The sequence below is a fragment of the Cupressus sempervirens genome, chromosome 3 (assembly GCF_028749045.1).
Source record: "Cupressus sempervirens isolate cs-2001-9-10 chromosome 3, ASM2874904v1, whole genome shotgun sequence".
Classification (NCBI taxonomy): domain Eukaryota; kingdom Viridiplantae; phylum Streptophyta; class Pinopsida; order Cupressales; family Cupressaceae; genus Cupressus; species Cupressus sempervirens.
The window spans coordinates 185,679,904-185,706,294 of record NC_143120.1 but is presented as its reverse complement, the minus strand read 5'-3'; the positions used below and the strand labels follow the sequence as shown (position 1 = coordinate 185,706,294).

The window sequence follows — 26,391 nt, the reverse complement described above, 5'->3', positions numbered from 1 at the left end:
CTAACCAATAGAAACCTTATTGACAACAACCTAAAACAAAAATATATTTCACAAAAATATTTACATATTGTATTTAGAAGGAATAGGTGGTTGTTAGGGAGGCCAACATAACATCTATAAGCAAAGTTGTTACTCTTAATATATTCATCTTCAGATAAGTCTGAGCATCACTGTCATTTCATAGAGACCAAGAATGCTCCCCTATAAGCATAAATATGTTATACAAAATAACTAGACACATGGACTTTTGATAGAGAGCCTTAATAGAAGGATAGTTTCTGGATTTCAATGATAGCAAGAATTCACAAACAAAATTGGTTGTCATAAAGTCAAATTCCATATCTTCTTCCAACAACCACACTATTTGTCTGAAGTGAATGTTTAGGAACAATTGTATAATATTGAAGGGATTATTTTTGGGTAATACCAAACTAAAGGAGAATAAAACACAAAAGAATGAGCTTGCAACCCTTGTTATTGTTAATTTTAAAATAATAGACAAAAATAACCAATCTATGTAATTTATTTTCTTTAATTTAGAATGAAGAATCTACGTGGCTATGTTGGTGACTATGTCATGGTTTTGCTTTGAAGGAAAATTGTGCTCCCAACCTCACTAAAAATAAACTCCAAGCAATCCTTAACTCGATCTGTCTAATACAAATGCTTGTATTTCAAGAATGAATCTATTAAAAAAAATGTATTCCCCATACTATGGGATTATGGAAATAGTTAAAATAGTAGTGATGGAATGTATATAGAACTTGCGTGCATAATTTTTTGAAAGAGGTATGAGCTACACAAATGAGGATTCCTTGGTATTACATGTTCCTCATATTGGTACAAATTATGCAAGACTATTTTTTACAATATGAACGAGCATCAATGAGAATAAAGACATGGCTTTGCATCTGGGTGACAACTCTTCAACATGTCTGACATGTAGCAGGTACATGTGTAGCCAAAATAGTTAATATGTTAATAAGAATTTCCAAATGTGTTTAGGTGACTACACCTTCCATGCCTCACAACCTTTATAGGAGTCTCTAAGAATCTCAATATTTGTTTATTCAATTGGGCTGATATGTGTGATGCATAGATTATTTTGAAAAAGTGTAACAACCCAATTATCAACAACCTGAACAAAATGGACAAATTAGTGCCACATAGATTAATTAACCAAATTTATAACCATATTCTTTCATTAATGAAACAATTAACGAATATATCAATTGTTATTTCATCTTTATCAGTTAAAAGAAAGGATGCAAAATCAAATTGGGGTGGTTATACACAATAGTGGTAGTTAAATGAACCTAAGCAATAATCCTTGGGGATCACCATTGGGAGAAGGTGAGGGAAGGCAGAACTGGCAATGACTGGAGGTTGGACGAGAATTACAACATTGTAAAGGATTTGGATAAGAATAGACTTTTACAGGTGCCTATTCTATAATGACCCCATCTTTTAGCGTTCACGTTCTCCAAAGGCTAAGTGGAGCATAAGAGGAAATTAAATTAATTTCTTATAAAGTCATTAAATAAATAAAAAATCAAAAGGTGACTTTATATTTAATTAATTTAATTAATTACTATATTACAAGGGAGAAGCTTCTAAAGTGTGTATTAATTATTGGAAGGGGGAAGCCTCTAGTAATTTAATTTTCTAGAAGCACAATTAATTATTGTATTGCAAAGGAGGAATTTCTAGAGAGTGCATTAATTATTGGAAGGGGAAAGCATCTAGTACTTGCAATAAATTAATATTTGATTTCCTTCTAGAAGGGTGTAGGAAAAGTATAAATAGAGGTGAGAAAGTCATTATTGAACATTGGATGATTGTGAATTGCATTCGATAAAAGCTTGGAGGTGTGAGTTAGAGATTTGGTCTTGGCATTAGAGGACGTTCCTCCTCTCTTGTAATATTCTAGACATCATACCCTTGGGGTTTGGCCTTTGGAATACATTATATGTAATTGATTTTATCATTTTGAGAACTAATATTATTCCAACAGCGGTTCAATCTTCAATTTGCATAAATTCCTTCTTGCTCATGTTATGTGAATTGAAGCCTACGCAAAGACATTAAAATCGCTTTCAACCATTGGTTCAATTTTTTGGGCATTTCTAGGGTGCTCATTATAGTGGTATCAGAGTTGTAAGTCCTGCCATCTTGTGGAGATCTTAAGCACTTATGTTTGAGCATGCAACAAGGGCTTTATAATTTTTGTAATACCAGAGCAAGACAAAGTAGGAGTTCAGATTTGCAGAACAAACAGGGTAGTTCATTCGTGTAGAGGGACATACAATCCAATCATACAGACATAGAGGAGATATTCTTTGGATAAGACAATAGTATGGGTGACCAAGATGATAGGAATACTAGCCCAGATCAGCAAAATGTAATGTTCAGGTAATTGGATACATTAGGGGAGGGGTGATGTATGCAACAGGAGCAAAATAGGTGAATGGATATGATGTTGCAGCTTATGGCTAGATATATGGGCATCAATATTAATCCAAGTGATGCAAACAATAGAAACAACAATAATATAAGCAATGATAATGGAGGCCAAGGCAACATTAATGGTAATAATGGACATGACAACAATGGGAATGAGGCTGATAACTTTAGAAATGTTGCACACCCAGCTCGAACAACAAGCTCGAGACCTCTTCTACCCACCTTCCCAGCTAGAGATCTAGTTCAACTAGTTAATGAACCGTAGATTATGAAGTTATAGGATTAGTACAGGAGGGATTAGGAGGTTAGTGGACAAGAGTTTCAAGCGGACATTTCTCTCAAAACTTACATGGACTTGAGGATAAGACACATGCCTAGATCAAGAGGAAGAAATCAAAACCTTGAGTTGAGAAAGAAAGTTGGGAAACTTTCTTTACCTTATTATGATGCTTCAGGGAAGATGATTGTACGAGCTTGGGTGTAGAAGATGGATACATACTTGCAACTGAATCCTATGCTTAAGGAGGAGGCTATAAAGTATGTAGCTATTCACTTAGATGGACTAGCGCATGAGTGGTGGCACCATGGCATGGTAACCTTGGGACATTATTAGATCGCATCTTACAAGGAGTTCATTGAGAAGCTCATAGAGAGATTTGATAATAGGGATCTTGAATTACAGTTTAAGGAGTTGGCACAACTCAAGCAGTGGGGATCACTTGAGACATATATCAATGAGTTTTAGAGGCTATCTATGTTGATCACAGATATTTTAGAGAGGAGGTTAGTAGTGTTGTTTATGGATGGACTCTCAGAACCCTTGTGAGGTTGGGTCAAGAGGCATGACCCAGCTATGTTGTAGGAGGCCACTAAAAAGGCTCATGACTTAGCACCTTCTTCATTTAGGAGTAGATTTCAGCATAGGGATTCTTATATGAAAAAGGACAAGGAGAAGGACAAAAAAACTATTCGCAAGGATGCTTAGCCAAAAGGAGATAAGTTGGATAATGACACCTTGAATGATTTAAGAAAGAAGAAGTTATGTTTTCATTGTAAAGAGCCTTGGGATTTATCTCATAAGTGTCCTCGCAAGGCTAAGGCAAATCAAACGGAGTATTTCTCAGCTGAGGAGTCATAGTCAAGGAGGGAGGATCAACACTCTGATTCATATGTGGATAGCACTATAGAGGAGAGCAGCATTCCTAAGGATGAGAAGTCATTAGCATGATTAACAAGAGCTCAAAAGACAATCACATTTAAGGTCAGGGGTACTATCGAAAGGCAGAAACTGATCTCACTCATTGACACTAGGGCTACACATAATTTTATAGATGCACAATTGGTAGCCAAGAGAGATCTATAGACTAAGGGGCACGTCAGGTTTAGAGTCATGGTAGCTAATGATGACAAACTACTATGTACTCAAAAGATATCTAATCTTCACATCAAGTTTGGAGATGGCTATGAGTTGGAGGATCAGTTCTATGTGGTAGACATGGGAGACTACGATGTCATCCTTGACATGACATGGATGGCCTCGCTAGTAGAGTTCACACTTAACCTAGAAAAATTAGAGATGAGGTTTCAACATGAGGGAAAAACTATTGTAACTAGAGGACTTTTAGATAGGAGTTGCAGAGTAGTTTCTCAGAGGAGAATACAGAGACTTTTTCGGCATAATAACATAGAGTGGACAGCAGACTGTTTCACTATGCCAAGTTCACTACAGCCACAGGTGAAGAGTCATCCACCAGATATCTAGGAGATACTTGACAAGAACACTAAGGTATTTGGCAAGATTCTACATGGGGTTCCTCCTAATAGGTGGATAGAGCATGTTATTAAGCTCGAGGAGGGAGCCAAACTAGTTATGATTACTCCCTATCATCATCCTAAGAAACATAAGGATGAGATAGAGAAGGCAATTAAGGAGTTGTTGGAAATAAGACATATTAGGCCTAGTAAGAGCCCCTTTGCTTCAGTAGTACTGTCGGTAAAGAAGAAGGATGGGACGATGCGCATGTGCATCGATTACAGGGCATTAAATAAGAAGACCATTAAGAATAGATATCCCATCCCATAGATAGATAAGCTAATTAATGAATTAAATGGTGCATGCTTTTTTACGAAGGTTGATTTATGGTTAGGGTATCATCAGATCAGGATGAGGGAGGAGGACATTGAGAAGATAGCTTTTCGGTGTCACTATGGCCACTTCAAGTTTTTGGTTATGCCATTTGGGCTAACCAATGCCCCTGTTATGTTCCAAAGTTGCATGAATCAAGCATTCAAGGAACAACTTAAGAGATTCGTCTTGATTTTCTTTGATGACATTTTAGTCTTCAAGAAGACTTGGAAGGAGCATTGACAACATCTTGAGATGGTGTTGTCCACTTTGGAGAAAGAGTCACTATATGCCAAGGAATCTAAGTGTGAGTTTGGGAAGACTGAGCTACTATACCTTGGGCATATCATCAGCACAGATGGAGTTCGGATAGATCTTGAAAAGATTAGGTGCATTGTTGATTGGCCTACTCCTACGAATCTTACATAGCTTAAGGGATTCCTTGGTCTTTGTGGGTTTTATAAGAGATTTGTATAGGGATTTTCATAGATCATTGCACCCTTGATAGACCTTACCAGGACAGGGGCCTTTACATGGATAGGGGTAGCTCAAAGAAGCTTCAATCATTTCAAGAAGGTGATGTCATCATGTCCAGTACTAGCTCTACCAAATTTCACAAAGCCATTTGAGCTTCATTGTGATGTGTCATGAGATGGGATTGGGGCAATTTGGATGTAGGATAAGCATCCCATTGTTTTTCAGAGCAGGAAGATCCATGGAGTGGAGACGAGCTATTCCATCTATTATCAAGAGATGTTGGTTATTATGCATGCATTGGCTAGGTTTTGGTCCTACCTAGTTGGGGGAATGTTTGTTATCAAAACTAATCACAACAGCATCAAATACTTCATGAGCCATTGTGATTTGAATGATAGACAACAGAAGTGGATTACAAAGTTACAGGCCTATGACTTTGACATTGAGTTTGTGAAAGGTAAGAAAAATGTGGTGGCAGATGCTTTATCTAGGAGACCTCATATTTGTGCTCTAATTGAGATTACAAGAGATTGGAGAAGTAAGATTATAGTAGAGTATGCGCGGGACACTTGGGCTTCTAGAGTGATTGCAGGCACCATACAATATGATCAATATGTAGTGATGGATGGATTGATTAAGTTTCAGGGTAGGATATATTTGATTCCTTCATCATAGTTTAGGGAGGTAATACTGAAGGCATTTCACGATGCACCTACAACTAGACATCCAAGGGTCTTTAAGACCTACAGGCAGATCCAGGAGTGGTTCACATGGAAAGGGCTCAATGATGATGTTCAGAAGCATGCTAGGGAGTGTGCAATTTGTCAGTAGAATAAGGGAGAGCACACATATCCTGCAGGGTTGTTACAGCCTTTGCCCATTCTGGATAGGAAATAGGAAAGTATTTCTATGGACTTCATCATCGGGTTACCATGAGTATAGGGGAAAGATTGCATCTATGTGATAGTTGACTGACTGACAAAGTTTGCTCACTTCTTTGTTATTCCATCCACTTACACAACAACACAGGTGGTCGATCTTTTCTTCAGAGAGATATTTAAGTTACATGGGCTACCTAGTTTCATTGTTAGTGATCAGGATAGTAAATTTATGAGTACTTTTTGGTAAAAATTGTTTAGGTTGTGTGGTATAGATCTTACACCTAGCACTACTTATCATCCATAAATAGACGAGTAGACAGAGATTATGAATAAATGGGTGGAAGGATATCTACAAAACTATGTAACTACATAATAGAGGGCTTGGGTTAGATGGTTACATATGGGAGAGTATTGTTATAACACCACTTATCATATGTCCATCAAGATGACTCCATTCATGGCACTGTACAGTTATGAAGCACCTAGTTTCATAGATCTGGTTTTGGGGGATAGTAGAGTGCCCAAAGAAAAACACTTTTTGCAGGATAGTCAGGATATTTTGAGGGTGCTCAAGGAGAATCTACAGCAATCCCAAAATCAATAGAAAATGTATGCTGACCAACACCAGATAGAGGACAGTTTCAAGGTTGAGGCCATGGTTTACCTGAGGCTACAACTATACAGATAGTCATCACTCAAGAAAAGTGGAGCAGAGAAGTTGAAGCCTAAGTTTTATGGCCCCTACAGAGTGATTCACAAGGTGGGTGAGGTTGCTTATGAGATTGAGCTTGCAAAGGGCAGTAAGGTGCATAATGTGTTTCATGTGTCAAGGCTTAAGAAAGTCATCGGTCAGAGAGTTGTGCCTTCAAAAGAATTACCACCATTAGATGAGGAAGGAAAGCTCGTATTAATTCCTGAGGCTATTCTAGATACTAGGGAAAGGACTTTGTGAAGCAAATTGATTAAAGAATATTTAGTCAAATGGAGATATCTACCAAAGGAAGATGTTGCTTGGGAGAGTGAGCAGGTGCTATAGCAAATAGGATTGAGATTGCTTGAGGACAAGCAATTTCAAGGAGGGTGGAATATAATGACCCCATCTTTTAGCCTTCACATTCTCCAAAGGATAAGTGGAGCATAAAAGGAAATTAAATTAATTTCTTATAGAGTCATTAAATAAATTAAAAATATAAAGATGACTTTATATTTAATTAATTTAATTAATTATTGTATTACAAGGGAGAAGCTTCTAGAGTGTGTTAATTATTGGAAAGGGAGAAGCCTCTAGTAATTTAATTTTCTAGAAGCAGGAGTTTCTAGAGAGTGCATTAATTATTGGAAGGGGTAAGCTTCTAGTACTTGCAATTGATTAATATTTGATTTCCTTCTAGAAGGGTGTAGGAAAAGTATAAATACAGGTGGGAGAGTCATTGTTGAATATTGGATGACTGTAAAATTGCATTTGATAAAAGCTTGGAGGTGTGAGTTAGAGATTTGGTCTTGGCATTAGAGGATGTTCATCCTCTCTTGTAACATCCTAGATGTCATTCTCTTAGGGTTTGGCCTTTGGAATACATTACTATGTATTTGATTTTATCATTTTGAGAACTAATATTATTCTAACATTGGTTCAATCTTCAATTTTCATAAATTCCTTCTTACTCATGTTATGTGGATTGAAGCCTATGCAAAGACATTAAAATCACTTTCAACTGTTGGTTCAGTTTTTTGGGTATTTCTAGGGTGCCCATTACATACTCTTGTTTATAGAAAATGCTAAATTTTATGTTATCCTTAGTAGAATGTAAAGGCACTATGTGATATGAATGGTAGAATTAATCCTACTGAAAGTGGTAGTTGTGCTGTAATTCTGAGTAAATTAATTTTTTTGAATTAAGACCAATCTCTCCTTAATACTAAGCACATTCCCTTGTGGAATCTTGGTGCATAGTTGATTAACAAAAAAAACCACATCAATTACTTTCTACATCATTTTATTTCCCTCATATTATGATGGTTGAGCCAAAATGGGGTTGAGATGATCAGATGCTTTTTTTCCTTAAACTATGATGCCTATCTCTTATAGGAATGGCCTTCATCTATGTGTTTATTTTCCATTTCTTGAGTAAATGATACTTCATTGCATGACAAGATACATTCTCGAACGCAAAGTAAAAACTCTTGGAATTATATAGTTGCTATGTCCAAGCTTTTACATTAGCTGTATGTGATAAAACACAAGATACAGAGGAGAAACTCATAAAAGAGTTCTAGGATTGTATTACTAATTCATCTAAGATATAGAGAAATACATAATAAATTCTAGGTGCACTATTTATCAAAGTTAGATGCATTATTAATGGTGGGCGGTGAAGTGCACAGCTAGGCAGTTGGGTGAATGAGTGGCTAGTCAGTTGTTTGTCTATGTCAACAACTTTGTCAACATCGACGTGATTGATTTACACCATCTAACATCCCCCTATAAATTAATTATGCCAATTATTTTCAGATATCCCCCATAAACTAGAAGCCATGGGTCTTGGCCTAAAGCCTTGTTAGGTACCCATTTACAATCACTTATCAAATATTTATTTTGTTTTCATTGCATCACGATCACTTCGGGTTTCATGGTTTACCCCTAACCAATGCAATTTTGAAATGGTTTCAAGCTCACCACGAACTCCACAAACATCACACAAGTGGTTTCAAGATCACCATAAACTTTGCACTCAAATGGTTTACGAACCAAGCATTCATTGGTTCTAATCATTATGGGGAAACTATCATCTCTTTGGCTTTTCTCCTTCTTGACACTCAACACATGTGCCCAAAATACATAGAAAACTTTCACAATTTCAATCTATAGCTTCCACTGCGATCTTCCTCAAGCACATCTTCTTGCATAATTGCACTCCCAAGAAAAAATCCACTACAAACAATGCTAACTCTTACATATTTCATTAACACACAAAATAGAAACACCAAACTTAATAAAAATACTTCGAACACAAACACATAATAAAACCCTTTTATAGCAGAAAAATAAACTTCCATCTACCACCTTAAAATCTTTCTTTTCACATCTTCTATTAGATCTTCAGATCTTTACCATTGACTTTGAGTTCTTCTCTTTATTCTTGCAGAAGATAACTTCAAATGCTATTGCCTATTGGGCTATGATGCCACAACATTCTTCACCAATTCTCAAACTCATCAACCTCTCTAGGATCTCCAAGATCATCTTCCAAGATATAGAGAAGAAACTCATAAAAGAGCTCTAAGATTGCATTACTAATTCATCCAATATATAGAGAAATACATAATAAATTTTAGGTGCACTATTTATCAAAGTTAGATGCATTATTAATGGTGGGCGGTGAAGTGCACAACTGGGCGGTTGGGTGAATGAGTGGCTAGTTGGTTGTTTGTCTATGCCAACAACTTTGTCAACATCGGCATGATTGATTTACGCCATCTATCCTCTTTTCATTTGCAATGAATGGCTAGTTCTCAATATTGTCATAGAGATAACTCAGATATCTGGGTGTAATGATAACTCTCTATGTAACATTCATTGTTAACTCGTGTTCATCCCAATGCCGAGTAATCATGAATGGTAGGAAATGAAATATGATGCTTATGAGACTGTCATGTGTACAACTTAATTGTCATTGGTTTCCTAAATATCAGTTGTATTTGAAATGTTACAATGGTAACAATTCCACTCTGAAAAATGGCTTCGAAGTTGATTAAACTAATCTTGGAGGCCTCAAACTAGTAGATACAATATGAAGCAATGAATTGTTCTATTATAATGGAGAATGGGCATTAACGAGATGGGTGAAAAATTGACTACACAACAGGTGTGAATCATACAAATGGAAACTATTCATACCAAGCACTAGGAAGGCAAAAAACAAACAATTAATGGCCTAAGATTTGAGAAATCTTGACATAACTGGAATTCTCTTTATCCATTAATAACAAGACCAATGAGCGTTGTGCGATGCATATTTATCCATTGATAACAAGACCAATGAGCATTATGCGATGCATACTTTGAGTACAATGTAAATAACATACCATGCCACAATTTCTCAACCATAGATTCTCATGCCATAACTCAACAAATACCACCTCTTCATGGATGGATGAGTGCCATATAGCAGTGGCATTGGATATGATAAAAGTAAACCTTTTATAAATCTCCTTTCAAGTTGACACCCAACCTTTGTACCCTGCTTAAAGATACACTCAGGAGGAGGCCAATGGCATTAAATTAGGAAGCACTTGATTAAAACTTAGAACTAGATCTATCAAGAAACTTAAACAATCTTTTCCTTGAAACAATCCATTGATAAATCACCGATCAGTCATGAACCTCATGTATTGAGATATCTTCTTCCAAATTGGAATTAAACCAAAATGCCCTAAAGAATCCAAAATTCTCAAACGATGATTATCCTCATTGTCAATAGTGAAGAGTGAATCTGTGGGCTGTTATTTATTTCTGTATAATCATCCAATTGTTCTTCTATAAGCATATATAAATTCATGAGGGTTAGAAGAACATGAGTAGCCATTTATTATATTCATTTTCTGTTCAGATTATACACCATGTTGTTATGAGATAATCAATACGATAACTTGAACTTTTTTTTATTTTGTTCCAAGCAGATGAATGTGTAAGCTTGCTTATATAAAAATCACTATTTAAGTGGTGCATATGTTTGGCTTACTTAAATGTGTGGTTGTTTCATCAATAAAGTACTCTTCAATTTAGATTAAAAGGTCATTGCCTTATGGAAAACCTTAAGACTTGAGTAACAAGGGGAACATTCTCTAGCAACTCTAATTTGCATTAATATAAAAATTTGATATGTTTGCAACCATAGTTTACTCCTATGAGAAAGAGTGTGTCATTTTGTATAAGAATTATTTCCCAAGCCATATGATTGTTCTAGATAATTGCTCTATAATATTTGCTAAGTATATCTAGATATGACATAAATCTAAAATGAAGATATTATTATTTAATTATAAAAACAAATTTGTAATTATTTTTAGTAGTTTGATTACTTTATTTATTTAGTTTTTAAAAACATTGAAAATATTACTGTAAAACATAATTTTAATAGTATGATATGATCATAATTTAAAAAATAAATAAGAAAGGTCAACACATTATGTTAGCTAGTATTGTATTTTTTATTGTCAATATACTATTGCAATCACGTACTTTTAATGTAATTAATACTTTTTATTTCAACCAATTGAATTTAAGTATTTTTGTTTTTATTTTACTTTTTAAATTTTGAAATGTTTAAGTGCCAAATTTTTAAGTTTTAAAATTATCAAAATTATTTGAGGTTAACTTGATTGGACATATATTTTGTGTCTTATAAGAACATATTTTTAGGAAGCACTATCTATAGGAAAAAAATTTAAGATTCATAAAATATGAAACATATTATATAAACTCTAATAGTTAATACACTCAAACAAAACTACATTATACTTTATAAATTATTTTGAAGTACAAATATTTTTATATTAAAAAAATATTATTTATGTCGTAGGCATTTCCTATTTGAATGTGAGGAGCTCAATTTGACATCCAACGGTTGACAGCCATGGAGAGCAAATGACTACCATTGAAACACTTTTCACCATAGATCTTTTTGCCTTTTCACTGTTCACCAAAGAGGAAAGTCCATGTAGTTTCACATCAACCAACCCATCCCTAACATTGTTGATCTAAGTGGTAGCTGAGAGAACAATCAAATAACAGATTGAGAAATTGCATCATCGCCTTGATGTAAAATATATAAATATAGCATTGTGTATTAACTACTAGAATCTTCCATTCTATTTAATTGTGTAATGTTGGCTGGTCAAATGGCATACGTGGTAAGATGAGGACTAAAGGGGTATTACCATATAATGGATAAATTCTGTACATTACAATTTATTAATTTTGGTTAAGACAAGATCTATGGTGCTACATTAAGGGAAATTTCTAGGATTGAAAATAGTTTACAGTTATAGATAGGTTATTGAACCTTTCTCATTCAAAATATATGTATTATATAACACTAATCTGCAAAATATCTTAGGGTATGGAAAATCCTTCCCAATTATGAAATGGATGGCAGATATTTATCATTCTAGCCGTATATATTACAGAACACTGCTGAGACGCAACTAATTCACAACTAAGACGAGATATTTTGGGGAATGTAAAATGAAATGTTTTTGGTGTTGGAGTCAACATATGCGACAGGACATAGTTAATATAAAGAGGTCATACCTCTTGTCAAGTCAGCAATTGCCAACATTAATTTCAGCTCTACTTTTTTCAATGGATGAGACCTTCTCGCAGATTTTGCGATTACCATTTATTCTAGTAGTTGTGCCTACTATTTGGGATGCTTTTGGCCACCTCAAAGTGGATGCTAGGCTTCTATGGCTATAGGTATGTCTGCCATTTTCTTATTCCAATCAATGCACATAGCCGTATGATTGAGTCGGGTCACTGTAAATACTTTCCATAGCAATGACACAAGGCAGCTATTCTAATTGTCTCCTAAATACTTTCCATAGCAATGACGCATGGCAGCTATGCTAATTGTCACCACTAGAACATTCCTATGGACTTCTTGCAAACTAACAGGTCATATCATGATCGAAGATATTGCTTCACCAATTTGCAATTATTGCAGTCTAATTGAGAGATATTTTTGTATACCTACGTCTTTCAAACCACCTTTAAATAAAACCGAGCACCCATACATTATTGCAGGACTATGCATTGGAAACGCATGCTACATAGAGAACAAGTCTACCGCAGCAGTTGTTTACTATAAGGTTTTCTCCGTTCTACCATCTATTTCTTCTCGCTTCATTTTTTGTTATTTCATAATAGGGATTGGCATAGTTTGCTTAGTTTTGCTTGGAATGTTTTATGCTAATTATTAAGTTTATCATTGATCCACGATAGTCAAGCTCCCCTCAAACAAGTGAGACTTCATAAGGTTGAGTATGTTGGCCTAAAATCTAGCAACTAACATGTACTTTTATTAAATAGCATGTAGGAGGACTGTATGTTATTTCACAAGAAACATAAGTTGTGTAGGACATTGTGAGGCATATAAGAGTGTAACAAAACAAAGTCCAAAGCTCATTTTTAGGTCAAGGAGTAGTTAGGACAATTTTGAGGACATGAAACTACTGTTAAATTATGAGTTTGGAGATGTTGAAATGGTTGCAACACCTACAGATTTATGTTCTTGTCTATTGCTGTATAAAATGAAAATGTCGACTTTGGATTAGATATGATGCCGCTTATTTCTTTTGATCTTTGTACATGAGTGAAATAATTATTAATTTAGGTCAAACCAATAATCTTACGTTTTTTACTCAAATAATATTTAAATTTAGCACTTCCTATTGTTAGGGTTTGAAAATTATGTGTAGGCTAATATATTAGAGTACAATATGATATTTAATTATTTAAAGCACAATTTTCCAGTTTTACATTTTGAAATGCAATGCTGACTTTAGATTGATGCTTTATTTTAAGCTATCAATTTTTAATATAAATTTTGATTCATTCTTTTTGTAGTTTATTTTGTTCTTCACAATTGTTTTGTTTTATATCAAGATTATAATGGATTGGATTTAATGTAAATGTTAAATTAGTTGTAATTTATCTAAAATATTTTATAAACATGAAATTAGTATTGGATAAATATTATATATGTTATAGCTTAATTCTCAAATCTATGAATTAAAATTTTCATAAGTCAAATGGTATACTAAGATACAATTGGGATAATTTATATGTATATTAAGGTTAATTTTAATCATCATTTAATTTTTAAAAAAATTCCATAAATGTTTACATATAATCATATTATTACTAGTTTATACTTTATTGATCTTAGATTATAAATATTTTTATTTTTCTACTATTTCTCAATTTCATAGTTATTTATTCATTATAGATAGTGAAGAAAAAATTATTCACAAATAAATAGCCAATGGATAGGATTTACATAACAGGTAGTATAGTGGTTAGAGTTAGTCTTTCACTATGGTTAGAGCTCTTTTTTTTTTTTTTTTTCTATCAAATTTTAGTTATGTACATAACATCATCAAATAAGACAAATAACAAGTTAACATATATTGTAATCAACTATAATTAGATATGTATACTATTAGATAGATCATAATAAATATTCGATAAATATATTGAGAGTAAATAACATATATACATATTAAACTCAACTTTGAAGAACTTAATTATTTTGAGAGTAAATAGCATAAACAAATATAGAGCTCAAATTCCAAGTGCTAGCTTAAACCATATAACAAAACTCTAAAAACAACATAATGAACAAAGACATTAAAGTTATATTGGCCAATATTTATCATTTTTGGTTCTCACATATGATTTGGCCACATTTTGAATCCATTCTCTTTCTATATCTATTTTTTAAAACAACAATCGCCAAATACTTTTTGTGCTCGAATTTAGTGCTGTAGTTTTTGTCTTTTATTAGTTTTTAAAATGATACTAATTTAGCCAATAATGGTGGATTAGTAAACTGACCCAACATAAATATAAACAAGTATATACCATCATCTTTCTCAAACAGAGCAATAAATTTTTTTGGGTTAGAAAATTTGCATACAAAAAATAACACAAGTATAAGAGCATTTAAACATTGATTAGAATCCATTGCTTATAGATAGCACAAATACAATTAGTCATTAGAAAATCCCCATGTATGAATTGAAGATAGAACAAATCAATGTAAAGTAGAAGAACATTCCATGTACAATCCACTTTGAACTCATACAAAATTTATGCTCGCTACTCTCAAGAAATGGGAATGATTGCAAATAGCAAAGAAATCATCCAAATTTCAAGTGGGGATTCAACAAAGAGTGTCAACAACCCCTTGCATGGACTTGCGGTAACTACTTCCATACTAGAAGCAAGTAGCTCTGTGAAAAAGCCAAAATGTTTTGCAAATAACGTACATAGCCTATCCTCAACTATTTCAAGTAGCTGCCATGACATTTTGAATAACTTCAAACCAAATTGTCTCTCTTTGCCTCGTGGAAGAAATGGACGTGATACAACTTTTGAATGGCTGCATTGAGTTGGAGGGGCTTTGCACTTTCATTAGGGAGATCTACTATGACCAACACTATGAAAATGGTGATACACTGTCAATAGTTGACGCATATGAGAGGCAGTTGAATAAAATGTGATCTTTTCTCTTGCTTTCGTACTATGTAATCTGAAGAATCGACTTTTATAATGTACTTATCCAAGTTTCAATTTTCAACATATGTAACATTGGAATAGACATGAAAGTACATGTTTCATACATGAAATAAAAATAAATAAAATTATATAGAAAATTGCTTCCACCAGTGAAATTGGTAGTAGGCTAGATAATATTAGTATGAGTTAGATACAAGGAAATAATGTAAACATATGCAATTGTACAACAAAATAATGCAAGGCTATTTCCCTTTCTCACATGTGATTAAAGGAGTTGGGAAAAAAAAAAAAAAACTATGTACAACAATATGTTATTTTTGGAAAAAAAACATCTACCTTAGTAAGATACATCTAGTTGTCCTCGATCATGTATTTTAAGAACACAAATTTTGATCCCTAGATAGCCTAATCAAATCATATCAACTTATTTGCAAGGTCTTGTATTCCTTTTCCACTTAATCTCATGATGGTGACTTTAACTAGCGGTGGACTAGCGAAGATTCTTGCAGGCTCATCTATTATTGATTCATACTTACAAGTTACATCTTTACACTCTTTTCATCAACCTAATTCTACAATTACCAAATATCGAGTTCAACTCTTGGATGGTACACACACTCATTCTGCTCTTCTTCTAGAAAAATACATGGATTTAATCATTGAACTAGATTTAGCAATGGGCACAATTATTTGTCTAAGAGATTATTCGTGCAACTTGGTCAACAACTTCTTGTATGCCATTTCTTTCCCACTACCATTGATTGTTTTTTTGCTATGTCATGTTAATGTCCATGCTAAATTATGAACTCCTTTCTTCACAAGGCATTGTTGCTTGAAAACATGAGGTAGTCTCAAAGAATACAACCATAGTTAGCTCTCTAGTTCCACTCCTCCAAATAGCTAACTACCATCGGCATCCAACTTCAGCAGATGCGTCAGTGCCCTCCCAAAATGCAGAATATTATGTGCAAAACATGGCTCCATTCCTACCACTCCCCATTAAATCATTGACTCCATACCATAGACATTGGTCCATTGAGGGTAGAGTTTTAGAGAAAACTTCAATCCATGAATACAAAAATGAAAGTAGTAATGGAAAGGTTTTTGGGTTTGAATTCATTGACAAAGAAAGCTCTAAAATCCGCATTACTTGCTTTAATGAAGTAGTAGATGAGTTCTACAATGTTATTCAACTTGGTTGTCTATACAGAATCTCAAATGGTCACATCAAAGTAAGCAATACAAAATATAGCAGCTCACCAAACCCATATGAAATACACCTCGTACGCACATCGACAGTATCTCCATCCACTTGTCTAGAATCTACAATACCAAACCATAGCTTCCACTTTACGAGCATAGATCCACTAGACACATTTCCTATTAACTCTCTTGTAGATGTCATTGGCATACTTGTATCTTTCATGCCTGCATTAACCATATGAAAGAGAAATAATATTTCAACAAAGAAATGTACAGCCACAATTAAAGATATGTCAAATCATACCATAGAAGTAACGCTATGGGGTCGTCATTGTGAGGCCGAAGGGGAGAAAATATTTGATTTGTTCCTACAGCCAACCCCAATTGTTATTTTAATCAAATATGCATGTTTAGTTTCATGGAACGGAAAAAAACTTGATACTACCTTCTCAACATTCGTTAAAATCAATCCAAACCTTCTTGAAGCCTCTACATTACAACTTTGGTATGTAAGTGTAGGAAATGACTGCCCTTCCATGCCCTTGTCAAATGGCCATGTTCCCCAACACACATTTCAAAATCCAATAAAAATATGCTCTATTGAAAAACAAGGGATTCGAACCACACAACCTATTTGTCTAAAAGCTACTATTACCAAATTGCACTTGGATAACTTTTACTACCTTTCTTGTCCACTAGTAGTGAAGAAGAAGAAATGAAAGAAAAAAGTTGTTCATACTTCAACCAACAAATTTCAGTGCCCTAAATGTTGCACAAAGTTATCTACCTTTGATTATAGTTATAACCTCAAGATGGACTTACAAGATGAGACAGGGGAATTGCTAAAGACTACTACATTTGAAGGACCAGCAAACGATTTGGTAGGGATAGCAACAAAAGACTTGCAACTTTTTCTAACAGAACTTGATTCTGCAACAAACATATTGGAGAATATCGTCAATAAACAATTTCTCTTCAAACTTAGCATCAACATGAATCACTTTGGAGAAGAAGAAACAAAGAGCGTTGTTACAGCACTAAGGTGTGCATAGTGTTTGCAAATAGAGATCTCTAATTATAGCAACACATACTTCTTTTGTTGTTTCTACTATAATTCTATATTTAGTTATTTTCCACAAGAGTATAGAAACACATGTACTGAGATTCCCTCTCATTTCATACTACTATATATTTACTTTTCACTTCCCAATTAATATACAAGTCTACCATATGGGTTCCTTCATTTTTTATATATGCTGTTTAGTGGACACTTGTCACCACATATTATATTCATTTTAAAACATCTATTTAACTATTTGAATATCTCAAAAATGCTTATGCATACCATATACACATTTCGCTATCCAACTATGATTATTGAGCTCAAAGTATAGTACACTACATATTGTAATTGATGATGTTCTTCCACAATTTCAACCTTGAGAAAGGCAACAAAATGTTTTGTATTTATATTTCATTTTATGCACAACATATTTAAGTTGATGAGAACAATAGATCTATTAGTTTTCGTATTTCATTTTATGTTATGACTATTTGAATTGCATTGCAAGTATAGTAGTTGCTCTATATATAGAACAGTGAAATTCCAAATCTACTTTGGCCATTCTCTCCACCCATATATCTATCCCCTTACCATACCCTCTTGTTCTATGATACACCTTCAATATGTTTTACTTATCTTTGTTCCAAACCAAGAATATCATTACTTGTCAACTTTCTCTTTCTATAGAATATAATGAATTAAAAGAAAACATTGAAAAATGAGCCTATTATGTTGATACCATAATAATGTCCATCCTATTTTCTATTTTAATAGGAAAACATGCACTCAATTTGAAGTGGATAGACACTAGCCATTGTATTTTATTTTTTCTACCTTCACACTATCAAACTCCCTAATGCCAATAATGTTAATTGTAAGAAAACCTGGTCTCTCTTTCTAGCTATACAATTAGAGATGGACATATGCAATGCTACAATTCAAGAGAAACGTGCTCAAAATAATCAAAAGAGATGAACAAGGTACCAAGCAACAAAGGACACAATCAACAAGAAAAGACAAGAAAGTCACAACAAATTTTCTGATGGAGCATCTAGTTCCACTAGACCTACTTGCCCCATGCCATACCATGTACAAGAATGCAATTTTCAATTACAAAATGCTACTCAACTAAACCAACTAGAGCAAACAAAGTTGCCTCATTTCTCTAAGAATTATTACATAGCTAATGATAATTTTCGTAACAAATTGGATAACCTTTCCAAAATTTCTACATGCTTGGTCTGCATGCAAAGATACCCAAGAATAAGAATAAAGAAATCAAATGGATCAACCGCTTGCTATAGATGCACATCAGAAAGGAATGGCAATCGATTCTCAGAATGGAATAATATGAACCCTGGTGAACAACCACATTGTTTACAAATATTTAGTCAAGTAGACAAGATGTTGATAGCAAGAATAAGCCCTATACTTCAAGTTACTTATGCAAGAGGTAGGTAACTAAAATACAATGGTCATACTATATTTTTTTTCAAGATATTTCTACAATCGCAACACTTTTGCCAAGGACCATAGATGACTTGGACATAATTATTGTTAATAAAGAAAACATAGACCATAAACAATACAATTTCATGGTAAGTAGAGATCGTGTCTATGCAGCACTAAACTACAAAATATCCAATGATCCATATTATAAAGACATATAGGTAGATGGTTCTGCACTAGCATCCTTGCCCACTAAGTCCACTAACATTTCAAAGCTTCTATACTCAACAACTCTAACTCCACTCTATAATCAAAGCTTGATGATTGAAAGTGAAGTAACAACAGAAGATCCAATAGAGGAAATCATGCACAATAATTCATTTGTGCCAAACCTACCCAATACATGTAGAGAAATGGAAGAAGTTAGATCTTTACTACAATTAGGAGAAGGGCGACTAAGTCGAACCATACAATGGCCAAACATTTCTACATCTCCCATCAATGAATACACAATTGAAGGATTGTTCACAATGATGTTCCCATGTCTATTTCCACAAGGGAAGGCCACATTCAAACAACATCATATAAAAGATGTCAAGTTGCATGAATATGCTAGCCACCTTATTTGATACCATGATAACAGGTTTGGCCAGCACCCCTGGTTTAGGTACTTCATACTTAATATCCTAATGCGACCTGATGACAAGCTTGTCGACCAACTCATGCGATTTAGCTCATCGATTCGTGGCACGTGCCCATTCTGGAGTCAACAAAGAGGAGAGCTTATTGACATGGTTGTTCAAATAGGTAGTCGAACTCTCTTTTTCACTCTTACTACAACAGACACCAAATGGCCAGACTTGCACATGACCATGCCATCCACTGTGCCAACACACCCTAGTGTAGTAGCTATGTGGAGGATACAAAACATTATTCAAAATCCACATCTTGTAGCACTATACATGCACCATAGATTTACAACATTTTGTGAGGAAGTCTTAGACAAGCTTCTCCATGCAACAAATCATTGGTACAGGTAAAGCTCTACTACACTTCCAACTTGATTAATTTTTCTAGGGCCTTGTAGTTCCTAACAACATTATATACTATTAGGTATGAATGGAAACACAGGGGATCTGCACATATCCACAGGTTCATCTGGCTATGCCAAGCACCGAACATTAGCAGCTTACATTGGGATGACAACCAGTCCATACAAAATGCACTTGATTTCATCGATAGATATGTATCTACATGGAACCCTCGAAGTCTACATTTGCGCAACCAAAAAATACATCAATCCCTTCTTGATGACCCATGCTTGTTGGATACAACAATGATCAACAACACAAGCCCAATAATAGACTACACTAAATTAGTAAACTATGTCCAACATCACACTAAATGTACCCTACAAACATGCCTTTGGATGAAAGGTTCTACTCCTACATGCCAATACAAAGCCCCTTGGAGTACACAAGAAATTTCAACACTTTCTTTGAACAAAAATGGTCACCCAACCCACATCCCTACTCGTAATGATGACAGTCTAAACCTACACAATCCAAAAATACTATCCATTTGGAGGGCCAATGTAGATTTCCAGCGCATCCTTTCAATTGATGTAGTACTCAAATACATTGCAAAATATGTAGCAAAGACTGAGAATAAGTCAGAAATGTATCACTCCATGTTGACCCACATCTCAACCAAACTAAACTCTGAAAAGCCAGCCCCAATTGCTTTTCAAAAAATGCTTATGGAAAACCTTGTCAATTGAGATATTGGTGCCCAAGAAACTAGCCATCTCTTGCTAAAATTACTGCTCTCCATTTGTAGTAGGACATTTGTATCTTTAAATGTCAATCAACAAAACCTCTAACATGTACCAATTGAACCCCTCACAGAGCCAACATACCCAAACAAAATTGAGGCTTACATATCATGACCTATACATTTAGAGAATACTTCACTTATCAAAGTAACTCAAAAATGGACCTTCAAGAATAGTCGAAAACAAATGAAATGGAAACAACATGCCAATAATGCAATAGTCTGTGTTAGCCCATGCTACATAGCCATCCCTACAAAGGAAGACAAAAATTATGAATCCTTTTGGTGGACTGAATTACTTCTATACAAACCATTCCACAACATTCTGACAGATATAGGTGCATCAACTGAACAAATTGAACACAATAGGGAAACTTATGCAGGACAATACAAACCCTGGCATGTACACAGAAATGTTCAAGAACCAATACGTGAAGTTGCTAGCCCAATAGATCATGAAAATATCATACCAGATAGTATCCCTAATGAATGGCAAGTCTTGGCAGGACTGTACATAGGCTTGCCTATCCACTTAAATGACCTAGACATGCTAGGAAGCCATGATTTTGATTTGGACAATGCTTGGGAAAATCAAGAATTGAGCACTCTCCAAAGAAAAATTGCTACAACATTCATACAATCAAACTACCATACATTTCATGCCCCTCAAATACCTATTCCCCTACAACAACATGTATTATTAGCAGCACAAAAGAAGGCACATGATATTATTATAGTGGATCTACATTCCAACACTCAACAATTACCTCTAAAGCTTATTGTTCAGGGAACAATAGGCACAGGAAAGTCACATCTCAAAAAAGTGTTAGATACACAATGGTCAACTCAATGCCACATGGGCAGTCACCAATGTTATTACTAGCACCTAAAGGCGTAGCAGCATTCAACATTCAAGCATCAACAATTCATTCTACTCTTCGAATACCAATCAAGGAAATGGCACCTCTGCAGGGACAGGCACTTGATAGCTTCCAAGAGTGCATGTACTTCATTCACTATATTCTAATAGATGAAATGAGCTTTATTGGACCAAAGTTACTAGAAAAAATTGACATGAGATTGCGACAAGCATTCCCTACTCAAAATCATAGTCCCTTTGGGGGATGCTCTGTTATTCTATTTGGTGACCTGGGACAACTACCACCAATCAAAAACATACCTATGTATGCCTCTAGCTCCTATGGTGGCACACTATGGCATAGCTTCCAAACTATTGTTACACTAGACAAAATATTTCAACAAAGTGGAGACAGTATTATTCAATTGCAGTTTTGTGAACTCCTATCAAATTTACGAAATGCAACACCAACAATTGCAGATTGGAGGCTTCTAATGTCAAGATCAGGCTCCACAATCAACTCAGAAGAGAACACCATCTTTTTGTCATCCATACATCTTTTCTCCACAAATCAACAGGTACTACTACATAACAAATGCATGCTACACTCTTTGGCAAAACCAGTTGCCTTTTCTAATGCAAAGAAACTTAAAGGTTTACCATGTTCAAATCCAAATGAAGAACAACTTCAATCAAGAATCCTCTTATGCACTGACCAAAAGGTTATGCTTTGTGCAAACTTGTGGGTCGAAATTGGACTTGTCAATGGCGCACTTCGACAAGGCGCACTTGGACAAGTCAAAAAAATTGTCTACAATGTTGGTGAAAAGCCACCTCAACTCCCTTTATTTGTAGTTGTTGACTTTCCAAACTACATTGGACCACCCTGGGACCATAACAACCCACAAAATATTCCAATTCTACTAATAAGTCGTGGCATTCACAGACAAATACCTTTAAAAATGGCATGGGCACTAACAATACACAAGTCGCAAGGACTTACACTACAAAGAGTAACAATCGACATTGGCAAAACAAACCGGCAAGGGCTAACATTCACAACAATATCAAGAGTATGTGAAGTTACAGAGCTTCGCATTCAACCCACATTCACATTTGAAAGATATGCATGAATGCAACAAAACCCATTTGTTGCACAAAGGAAAGAAGAGGAGATGTGCCTTCAAACATTATCAAATACAAGTCCTCCAACAATATCAAATTTCAAACAACTACTACAAGTAAGCTTGACTTACTTTTTAGATACATACATTAGTAATTAGAGTCTACAAATTCAAAGCTAATTATAATTTTGTAATCTACACAGGTTTAAATGACATTGCATACACACAAAAAAGGACCAAACACTAGATGGACTGGGAAATCAAAGGCCATGGAAGATTCTTGCATATTAATATTTGCTACTTTCACTCTCCCACCTAATTATCAAAGTGCTTGTTGATTACCAAACACATTGTATTAAATGTGAAGCACAAATAAAATGTCTCATTTGTATTAGTTAACCAAAAAAATTTACACCAAAATATGGCGTACCTATTGCATAGTAAGGTGCAATTGCTAGTTATATATATGTACTTATTAAAATAAAAAAATTAACACCTTTTTTTTAATTATGTAAAAGATTCATTGTACGAATAAGAATGAAATATTAATTAAATAATGTTAAATTTTATTATTATTTTTCGATCTAAAATTATTAAACTTTTATTTTAACTATACTTAAGTAAATTATTTAACACCATATGGCATTTGTTATTAACGAAAACGCAAAAAAATTGCATAATTTTTTTTAAACTAAGGCTCCAACAAACAACAAATTAAACTTGAGGAAATTACAATATTTTTTATTAAATAGATATTTCAGCTACTTAGCTTTGTGTGTTTCCGTGAGAGCAACTTGAACAGCAATAGCTATTCAGCCACGAGAAACGATTTTTTTTTTTTGACAACTTCAAAAAACGAAAAAAATCTAACTGTGCCCTTCCTATGGCTGACGTTTCTGGTGTCTACGTAGCCACTGCCAGCTTGAACACCTTGATCTAAAGTGAAAATTTGAGACTAGACTTGCCTGGCTTTTATTTAAGCTTGACTAGGCACCAATACAAGGACCTCAGTCGCTGTCAGTGCTCCCTGTCATGACAATTTCATGATCCTTCATATCGGTCGGCACTTGCAGAGCAACTTCGTGGGCGTCGCTGATCCCTTCCAACATGAGCACGACTTGACCCATGCTCGGCCTCTCCTCCTCCTCGTTTTGAATACATAGCAAGCTCACCAGAGTTGCTCTTCTCACCTCTTCCACACATGCGTTCTCCACAATCCTTTTGTCCACGATATTCATCATATTCCCTTGCTGAATCTCCGTTGCAGCCCAGGCGGGGAAGTAATACATACTTGATTCTTGCACGCTCAAGTCCAGATTTCTTCGTCCTGATATTATCTCCAGAAGAGTCATTCCATAACTGTAGACATCGACCTTGGGAGTGATGGGGGGACCAGAGATCCACTCGGGAGCCAAATACCCTCTCGTTCCTCTCGTCGTCGTCAGCACGTGACTGAAATCTCTCCCCAAAAGCTTTGCCAGTCCAAAATCCCCCAATTTGGGAGAATAATCGGCATCTAGAAGAATATTCTCGGGTTTGACATCACCGTGAATAATGCAATCTCTGCATTTCTCATGGAGATAATGTAAGGCTCTTGCAATGCCTAAGGCGATACCAAACCGAGTTTTCCAGTCGAGTGTCTTCCCTGGGCTGAAGAGGAAGGAATTCAGAGAGCCGTTGGGCATGCAATCGTAGACAAGCAACCTGCGCATTCCTTGTGCACAAAATCCTCTAAGCCTGATCAAATTCACATGATGAACATTTCCGACGGAGGAGATTTCCGCCCGGAATTGTTTCTCGGCGATTCTTGAACCCTCCAGCTTCTTCACGGCCACAGGTGCGGTGTCTGTTAGAGTGCCTTTGTAAACCGATCCGAATCCTCCGCTGCCAAGCTTATATTTGAAATTTCTCGTTGCAGTCGTGAGTTCCATGTAAGTGAACATTCTAAGGGAACCAATGGAGGAATCCTCGAAGCTTATAGTTGAGCTTAACCCACGACGTCTCCGCCACCGTCGGCATGTAATTAGCAAAGCGACGACCAAAAGTGTGAGCAATGAGACTACGACCGAGGCTGAGACTGCGACTGAGGCTACAATAGGAGTTGTTTTGCGTTTGGCGGAGAAGAAGGGATCCGGTTCAGATCTGGAAACATTAGCTACGCGAACAAAGAGAGCAGAGCTGTTACTCCAGTTTGATCTCAGGTTGAACAAATCCCCGGACCATATTTGACAGGGCCCTGCAGGCGCAGTGTAGCTAAACGCAGTACACGAGCAATGGCGGAGACACAGTGTCTCACACGTTTCCCTCGTCCGTACTGCAGGGTACAGATGAGAGGGATTATCAGGCAACCACACATTGGATTCAATAAATACATCGGTGGTGCCGTTTTGGGAATCGCAGTTCAAGGGGCTTCCGCGAACACAGCCGCTGGACCACCATTCCCCCGTAGACCAGATCGCCCAGTGCTTCGGACCGAAGCCATCTAAGCAATCGCAAGCTCTCCGTTCATCAGCATGTACAGTGCATTTTGCATTAACGCCGCACAAGTTATACACATCACACTGGTCGCTCAAGCTATCCAACTTCTCCCAACTGAGATTGGCGTAATATTCAGTTGCTAATACTCCGTTCATCTTTAGGACTACACGCATAATCGGATACATTGAAGACATATACGTGAGATACGAAGCAGAGTCCGAGCCTTGTTGTATGCGGACGCCACGATCCTCGAAATCCAAAAATCCCGAACTCTCCCAGTACTGCACAGAATTATTCCAGCGTAGCACTAATTTTTGGGCCCCGGTAGTATCCGTTTGGAAGGAGAAAAGTCCGGGAGCTGGGTCGAGAGAATTCTTCCATGGCGTCAACTTCTGGCCTCTGCGAAACTTCATACCCGGCAACCAGCTATCTCCGGGATGGTCGAAGCTCTGCCAAATAATCTCAGACAGATTCTCGCCTCCAAACAACACAAAATTACCAGAATCCAAGATGACCGCACGGGAAGCTCTCTTTCTCACACTCGGTGACCAAACCGGTGCACCCTGGTAGTCAAACACCGCAAGGTAGCCATCCCTTGACACATTCAAAACGCAATTGCACTGAACGGAAGTTTCCCTGTTTGCTACCCAAACGATCACCCTCTCCGCCGAGCTAGCCTTGGCGTACCAGATTCCAATATAGCAATTGGTAGAATATTCATAATTTTCATCTGTGTAGAAGAATCCCAATTCAAAGGTGCCATTTTTTGAAATTATGGTCTGAGTACTTTCCGCGGTAAGCGAATCGCCCGGGTAAAGAGTATCAACGCGGCCCAATGAATGGGAGAGGTTTGGAATAATGGTAAGAAGAGGTAGGAGGCTGTACGCAATTAGGGCATTCAATTCCCTTCCCATATACTTCCGCTCCATAGCTCTTCAGTTCGTGTGTCTAAGGAGAAGAATTGTTACAGTGCTAGCTTACAACGAAAAGATTTATCAGAGTAGGGAAATGTAAATGGTAATTTGTCGTGTATCTCACGTAAAGGATCTCCCCTCATATTTCTTTTCCAATTGCTGTGTTTGACCGAATTTGCTGGGTTGGCTTCTATCTTCTTCTTCGCGTTGCGCATCAACGACGA

At 35.8% G+C, this 26,391-nt stretch overlaps 2 protein-coding genes and 1 pseudogene across 3 annotated transcripts in view; 2 read left to right on the top strand and 1 right to left on the bottom strand.

The window, feature by feature from the left end:
- Window positions 1-16,120: 16,120 nt before the first annotated feature.
- Window positions 16,121-17,802, top strand: LOC149565417 (replication protein A 70 kDa DNA-binding subunit A-like). Its single transcript, XM_089816312.1, has 2 exons — window positions 16,121-16,476; window positions 16,693-17,802. The coding sequence occupies exons 1-2, from the start codon at window positions 16,219-16,221 to the stop codon at window positions 17,164-17,166; spliced, it is 732 nt and encodes a 243-aa protein (XP_089672438.1). The 5' UTR covers window positions 16,121-16,218; the 3' UTR covers window positions 17,167-17,802.
- Window positions 17,803-21,629: 3,827 nt separating this feature from the next.
- LOC149565416 (uncharacterized) lies at window positions 21,630-22,784 on the top strand. Its single transcript, XM_089816311.1, has one exon. It carries the CDS (start codon window positions 21,630-21,632, stop codon window positions 22,782-22,784), a length of 1,155 nt encoding a protein of 384 aa, XP_089672437.1.
- A 705-nt stretch (window positions 22,785-23,489) lies between these two features.
- The window catches only part of LOC149565414 (G-type lectin S-receptor-like serine/threonine-protein kinase At2g19130 pseudogene), a 34,737-nt pseudogene continuing 31,835 nt past the window's right edge, over window positions 23,490-26,391 (bottom strand). Inside the window, exon 3 of the transcript XR_016362043.1 lies at window positions 23,490-26,391. The product of XR_016362043.1 is annotated as a G-type lectin S-receptor-like serine/threonine-protein kinase At2g19130 pseudogene (transcript).